The sequence below is a fragment of the Pyxicephalus adspersus genome, chromosome Z (genome assembly GCF_032062135.1).
Source record: "Pyxicephalus adspersus chromosome Z, UCB_Pads_2.0, whole genome shotgun sequence".
NCBI lineage: Eukaryota > Metazoa > Chordata > Amphibia > Anura > Pyxicephalidae > Pyxicephalus > Pyxicephalus adspersus.
The window spans coordinates 15,297,115-15,305,008 of NC_092871.1; the positions used below are offsets into that span (position 1 = coordinate 15,297,115).

The window sequence follows — 7,894 nt, forward strand, 5'->3', positions numbered from 1 at the left end:
GGTTAACCATCCTAGCCGTTTTTTTTGCCCGTACGAAGGTCGGGCTTAACGGCTAGGTGGTTAATAACCTTGTTATCTTTCTCAGTTTTTTTACTTACCACTTTTTGTAAAAACCAATGGGAAACATGGGTGTGGAACGTTCTTCTATAGGTATATATATGGGGACAGGAGATGCTGATCTGTACAGAAGACCAGAAGAGGCACCATGTATACCTTCATTCTTCTGCTCACCATCTGGGAGGCTCAAGTTGTCACCTTGGTAAGATATCAAAGACTATGGCCCTAATTCATCAAGCGGAATCGGATGATCGCTCGTGCATTCGTATTCGCGATCCGAAATCGTACGCCGTCGCGCTATTCAGCAACTAAAAAGCTCGCGGCTTGAGCCGCGCATCTCCGGCAGCTTTACACTGGCGAGCTTGCATTAAAAGTCACTGTTCCCCTAAAAAGACATTCTTTCTAATGGCACACATATTACCCTTAGCCCTAAAAAAAATTGTTTGCGCTGTTTAAATGTTTTAATTGCGCAGCTGAAATCTAATCGCCTTACTTGGCAGATTCGCGACCCCTATTGCTTATTATTATCAAGGCAGGTGTACGAGCGCACTCGACTCCAGACCGCAGGAGACCGCGGGAAACCGCGCTCGCTGGTCGCGCGTACTTTCGCGCTTCCAGCGAGCGCGGATTTCTTTGATTAATCAGGGCCTATGTCTTTAACTGTGATGCTATTTAAAAAATTTTTTCCTATAAAATGTAATTTGTTTTCTGAGTCCTATTTCAGTATATACTGCAGGTAGAACTATCTACAGTTACTTCTGTATTTAATGATCATGACTTCACAAGTCAGTTTGAACACTTTTTATAAACAATACAAAAATACTCTAATTTAATTTTGAACTAGTCAACACAAAATTAATCAATAACACAAATTGTTTGTTTAGCTGGTTCTATAAATCTAGAACAGTATTTATTTGTATGAATGGTTCACCTATACTTGTGCTGTTGGTGGATGTGGTAGTGGTGCTAGGGTGGTGGTCCAATATATGCTTGGCATCAGAAAAAGGTGACTAAAAGAGATCTAAATATAGAATTCACACTAGTGTAGTATAGTGTAGTTCATCTAAAGATAAAAATTCATTTTGTTTTACTGTAAACTTTTTCAACATGGCATACAATCATTGCCAAACATCCAGTATTTGTAATTACTTTTTACCAGTTTGTCATAAAGAAATGGAGCTCTTCTATATGCAATAAGAGATTTACCAGGCACAAAAATATTAAAAATCTTGTTAGCAATGGCCAATATTTTTGGCAAATTTCTTTCACTGCATGTTGCTTTGAGTACTTTGTCATAATATGCATTGCACTGTGTGATTTTGCAGCTGCATCCTTGGCCCTAAACAGGAGACTACCTCATGTTGTCCTTTGGTACACTTTGTTTAGGTGCTAAACATTATCATCAACAATAAAATTTCCCTTGGGTAAGTGTAAAAAAATGCTGTGATTCTATGTGGTGAGCAAACAACTTTTAGAACAACCTATGGACTTTGTTAGGAAAATTGGGAGAACATTTCCTCTTTGTACTTGAAATAATTTTTGTTGATTTACTTGGTTAATAGCCAAACTATCTTAACACCTGGCAAACTTTATTAGCTACAATAGAAGAACATTTCCCTTGGGCAAGTGTAAATAAATGCTGTGATTTAACTTGGTGAGCAAATAATTTTTAGAACAAAAATTATAAAACAAATTTCTGTGAACATTTCCTGTTTGTAACTGGAAAAAATGTTGTGATTTCACTTGGTTAATAGCCAAACACCTGGCAAACCTTATAAGCTACAATTTTCCTTTTCCACCTTAGGTCTATGTTATATTAAACCTATAAACTGATGCAATGTTACCTTGTGTGTCATTCATTTATTTACCTTTTAATAGCTAGCAATCCCTAAAAGCTGCTTTGAACTGTTCTGGCCAGCACAGCACTGTAAAATGGTTCCTTGTGTTGGTTTGCCTTGTCTTTTATAGAGGGCTGTAGTGACATTGGCCCTCTGTAACGACATAGGAAAGCATGACAACTGACTGCCTGTAAGAGAGAAATGTTATCCAAACTCAATGAATGTAAAATCTGGGTTGGAATCGAGACCAACCTTATTTATTCAAGCACTTTACAAGTACTTGGAAATAGGATACCTTTTTTTCTCTAGCTGGAAATGTGAATTCTGCCCTTGCAGTTCATTGATCTACATGGAAAAGAAATAGAAAAAGTGAAATAAAGGCAGGGGATATGTGGCCAAGTATGACACATTATAAAATGCATTGCATTCCAAACCAACAAGACTATAAAGTCATTTAAACATACTGTGTAACTGCAACTCAAAGACGATGAAAGTGATTCTAAGAAAATTGATTATATTTGTACAAAGTCTATCTGGGAGTGTATCCATTTCTAAGCATTTAGATAAGGTTTTCAGAAAAACTATGTAGCATGAAGAACTTTTTGCCAAAACTGGAAAAAATAATGCAAAGCATCCCCTGATAAAAAAATGAAAAGTAGTACCAGTGTATTTAACACTTTGTTGCAATAATGTGCAGAAACCAGTCTTTATATATATATATATATATATATAATTAAATTTTGTTGTGGTAGCAATACGTTCATATCTGTTTTTTCTATTTTCATAAGACACAGAACTTGATCACTGAATCTGGGGTCCTGGATGAGAATGGAGTCTGTTACTGCACAGTCAACCTCCCAGATACCACCTTCCCGGTAGACCGTTTTGAAAAGCTGGAGATAGCAAACCAAAACTTGACAATTACTGTTCAGAAGGAAATTACTAAGGTATAATTCACACATAACTTCTTTATAAACTAAGGATTATATATTAAACATTTAATTAATTCCCTAAGGCAGAATTTTTAAACCAAAATTCTGTTATTTTTCCTCATAAGAAAATTTTCAACAAGTACATAATATTGTTTTCAGCTCACTTATGCTAGCAGTCCTACCAGTAGTAATACAAATATGATATTTCTCTACAGATCTTCATCTATCAGAGCACACTGATTGTTTACATAGAACAACTGAAGAATCTGACCAAACGTGTGGAGATCATGGAGAATGGAGGTCTCTCCTACACTGAGCTGGAGTTTGAACTCATCAAGTTGGAAATCAAAGAAATGGAGACTCTCATATTGCAGCTAAAAGCATCATTCAATGGCTCCAGCGTTATAATAGAGACTCTCCACCAGGAGGTAAGAAAAATTAGGTTTTCTAATAGTATTGTAAACACCTTGTTTACTTTCATCTGAATGGTGCAATCCTAAAAGTTATTTCTGTGCTTAAAAAAAATCTTTCACCTTTTATTTCAACAAAAAATATTGCATGAGGGTATATGTGTATCTAATATATTTCATGTATGTTACTTACCCATAAACGCCTTCCTAGTTACCTAGTAAGGTACTACCAGAGGAATGGAGCCTTGCCAGAGGGAAAGGCTATGAAAGATGATGGACTGGAAACGATGATATTGGCAAATTGGTCTAGCCAGTTCAGAAGCACTTTGCAAATTATTAATACAAATTATATAGAAAGCAAAACACTGGAGGTTAGCAAAATATTTGATTATTTTACCAGAAAATGGTAATTTGTTGACTTTACAGAAACTCTGTCACTTTGGTCATTCATATGACTTGCTCAGTAAAACTATTTAAATTCAACTACAAATGAAATTTGGAAATTTTTCACCAAAACTTTTTTACCAAATAGATCTTGATTGAGGTTTAATGAAATTATCAAACAAAGACAAAAAATAGAATACAAGTTTAAGCATAGATACAAAATAAAGAAAATTAGAAAAAAGAAAGATGGTGGATCTAGACTGTAAACGTTTGTGTCAACAGGCTTTAATTAGAAGAAGTGTGTAGGGAGGAGGGTCACTGTAAAGTGTATGTTCATCAAAAGTGGTAAGGAACTGCCACGGTGCACCAAGCAAGTGAGGAGTGACTGGGACATGCAAGATGGAGCATCTGACCAAATAAAGAAGAGGAGAGGTAAGAAAGAGAAGAAGGAAACAGGGGCAGGTGGCACAGAGAAAACATAAACTTTATAAAAAAAACTCTGAATTCCAAAATATGTCGGAACTCTCAACCAATCCAACGGATTCAATCCACCACGGTTTTTTTCATTTTCATGTACCTTAACTTAGACAATGGCAACAAAATGTTCACCTCATCCCTACCACAACACACTGTCCTGTATTACCAGTCAGTCATCGGTGCTCTTTTCATAATGTACTCCTCTGAATAAATGCCAGGTTTATAGAAGGGACAATCTCACCAATCACTACAGGGAAGAATCATGTCAAATGTAAAACCAGCCACAAATGGATTGCTCACTTTTAGAACTGCTTACCATTTTGTTTTTCTCTCTTTTAGATCCGTAATATTTCTATTATGGTGAACCAGTTGGAAATTTATGATAAGAACAACGTGTTGGTGATCAGACGGGAAGTTGAAGCTCTGAAGAAACGCTTAGAGGAGTGTGAGAAGAACAATACAAAACCAAACTATCCTTCTCTTCCTTCACCAGATATTGGTTGCGATAAGTTACGATAGTTCCAAGTATCTAGCGTGGTACCCTTATATCCTTCAATGTGATTTAATATCACTCAAAAATAATAAAAATAACGAGTTTTCTGATGTGAATACTTGTACTGGGTCAGATACTTGCAAATGACCAAAGCCCAAATAAATCCAAACCAAAACAAGGCTCATTCTAATAGCAATCAGTTAAATAACACAAACAGCACATGAGAAGCAAAGGAATAGAAATATAACCTGTTTAATGGACTAATCTTGCACACTGCACTACATTCTGATTCCTCTTTCTTCTGAATTCATCTGGTGCAGGGGACCATATGATACCCACAACAGGAACATCAGAACATGTCAGAATACATTTCCTAGCTTCCCTGGTATATACCAGAAAGCAGATGTATACATGAGGAGGCAGGAGTAGAAGTGATTCACGAGAGGTAGGTGTTAAACAATTATCTGGTAACAGAAATCTAGTAGACGAGAGACGTCACACAGCCAAACAGCTAGAACACAGAAAAGTTACAGAATAGTGTTTATTTTTGTAAAATTAATTTCCAGTGGTAATACTTACCACTTTTGAAAGTGTGTAGGGAGGAGGGTCATTTGAAATTTTACCTTGTTCAATTTGGGTTTTGTTGGGTTTTGAAGCAGGACTCCAGGCAAAAACTGGTATTTAGGTATATTATTTAAAAAACAACAAATAATATAAAAGTAATTAATTTTGTGTGCATATGAAATATAGATTACCCCCTCATTATCCTTTTTTTAATTACAGTCCACTTCCATCCTTGCGTATTCTGCTTCAACAATCAATACATATTTTGCTTTTCCTATGATTACTCTCATCCTAGATGTTCACAAAACAAATGGTTGCTGTCTTACATGTGGTCGGGGTCATCAGTGTGCTTAGTCAATGCAAAAAAAAACAATGGGGTTACTTTATTGTTTCTCCCCAGTAGTATATACTCACCTTCCTGTTGCTCCCAAGCAACTCCATTTAGACATCAGCATTGTCTGATCACCGGTCAGAGCTTACACAAAGCTGAATTTGGCTAATTTCCCATGTCACAATGTTAGGTCAATCGTCAAGCATTATCACTGTACCATGGGAGGAAGAGAAGAAAGTCCCATACTTCTCCACACCCAGAAGTAATAGCAGTTATTTTCAATAATGTAAAAAAAAAGTGCTTGATCTCACGCATGTGTAGTGAGATTACATTTTCAGGAAGATACCTAACTCATTCTCGTGCCTGCACAGTGCGAGTTCAGGTGATGTGAGAAAAAGCATGGAAGAAGACGGCAAAACTGATGCTACCATGAACGCCATAAAGAAAAGAGAAACTGAGCCAGCGTGGGACTCATTGGGCTTGGTTTGTGGATAGATCAAGGGCTTGTCAATGGTAAAGGTAAGTTTTTCTTTCATGAAACTTCCACTTTAAGTTTAAGGCTGCAATCTAAAAAATTTTAATAGTTTTATATTCAAAATGAAATGTATTACAACCATACAAAGGACTTACAATAACATTCACTCCCCCTTTTTAGCCACCCCACCCCCATTCATAGCCAACCCAGACCTTTCCCAAATATAGTATGTCTGTAATTTAAATGACCAATATACCTACAGATATTGTAAAGCCATAGACGTCACATCTTTCCAAACGTAATGGTGGTAATGCCTGGCATAACAAAGCATAATTAGAAAAAGTCCTGCTGATCCAGTTGTTCATAACTACATTTGCATTTCCTTTTAAAACCTTTATATTCACCTATTTCTTTTTTGCAGGTACTTGTAAACGTAGACAGATTATTAGCAACATCAGCAAACCATTTGTAGTCCAACTGAATTGGAAAGGACCCAACTATGTGTATGGAGGATGGGGGAGAGATTCACAACTACGAGCTGATCAGAGTGTTCAGTGGGTGGCTCCTCTAAGAGATGCAAGAATGATGGACACTCTACGCTTCTACCCCTCATATAATGAGCTCACAGTCTATAGAAGTGCAACAGAAAAGAACCTTGTAAATAGCTATGAATATGGTTGTGGTCAGGGTGGAGGGATGATTATGTACAACAACTTGATGTACTATAATTGCTACAATACCTTGAACGTCTGTAAATATAATTGGCAAACCAATGAATATGCCCGTTTGGTTCTCCCTGGTGCCACATACACAAACCGCTTCTCCTACTCACACACTGAATGGCAAGATATTGACTTATCAGCTGATGAAGAGGGTCTTTGGGTCATTTATTCAACTGAGGAGAATGCTGGAAATATTGTTATCAGCAAACTTAATGATACAAGTCTTGAAGTCCTACAGACCTGGCACACTACTCAGTACAAACCTGGTGTCTCCAATGCTTTCATGTGTTGCGGTGTCTTGTATGCCACTCGAGCCATTAGCACAAAACAAGAAGAGATCTTCTACATGTATGATACCAAAACCAATGAAGAAAGGAAGTTGAGCATCTCCTATAATAAGCTGATGGAGAGAATACAAAGTCTATCCTACAATCCTAATGATCAGAGGCTGTACATGTACAATGATGGCTTCCTGGCCCATTATGACCTTTTTTTTGCATGGCAACCTAAATCCAATACTATAAATTCCAAAGTAATCCCCGGCCAGATCAAGTAAAAAATACAATATAGGATGAATATAGGCTTTTCAATCCTATATAAACTAAATGAAGGTATGAATTGTGATAATCCCAGACTACCCATAAAAAGGTATCAATGTGTATCAAGGTCTGAAAGTCCTGAAAAAAACAAGATGCATTGAACCACTTATTCAATAACACTGGTAATTAAAGCAGACATTGCACTAGATAGAAATAATTAATAATTACATCAGTGTCCCACTACAACTTTATATTTTGCTGTAAAATAGCAAAACAAAAAATGTAGTTGTGGAGAAAAAAGTTATAAGATATATTTAGTTTCTTCCTGTCTTATGCCCATTGCACCTAAGGGGAGATACTAGAATGCTGAGATCCCAAATCTCAAGAGAAGAAACTTACACACATTCTAAAATATCATCTTGCAAGATTTAAGGACTCATCATTTCCATCAAGATGATGCTACCCCATTTGTAAAACTACTATTACACAGGAATTTATAAAAGGAAAAAGAGCCCTAATCTCATAAAGTAATGTTGCTATCTTGTGCAAGGTCCACTTTAAGCATTTTTCTGAGACCTAAGCCTAACTTTCAAAATTGTTACTGTTTTATATGATCTCTACTCTATATGATCACCTTTTAAACAATAATTGAATAAACCTTTGTGCATGGAA

At 36.4% G+C, this 7,894-nt stretch overlaps 1 protein-coding gene across 1 annotated transcript; it reads left to right on the forward strand.

The window, feature by feature from the left end:
* Nucleotides 1-205: 205 nt before the first annotated feature.
* LOC140343911 (olfactomedin-4-like) lies at nucleotides 206-7,894 on the forward strand. Its single transcript, XM_072430809.1, has 5 exons — nucleotides 206-259; nucleotides 2,684-2,842; nucleotides 3,043-3,255; nucleotides 4,438-4,597; nucleotides 6,383-7,894. The coding sequence occupies exons 1-5, from the start codon at nucleotides 206-208 to the stop codon at nucleotides 7,237-7,239; spliced, it is 1,443 nt and encodes a 480-aa protein (XP_072286910.1). The 3' UTR covers nucleotides 7,240-7,894.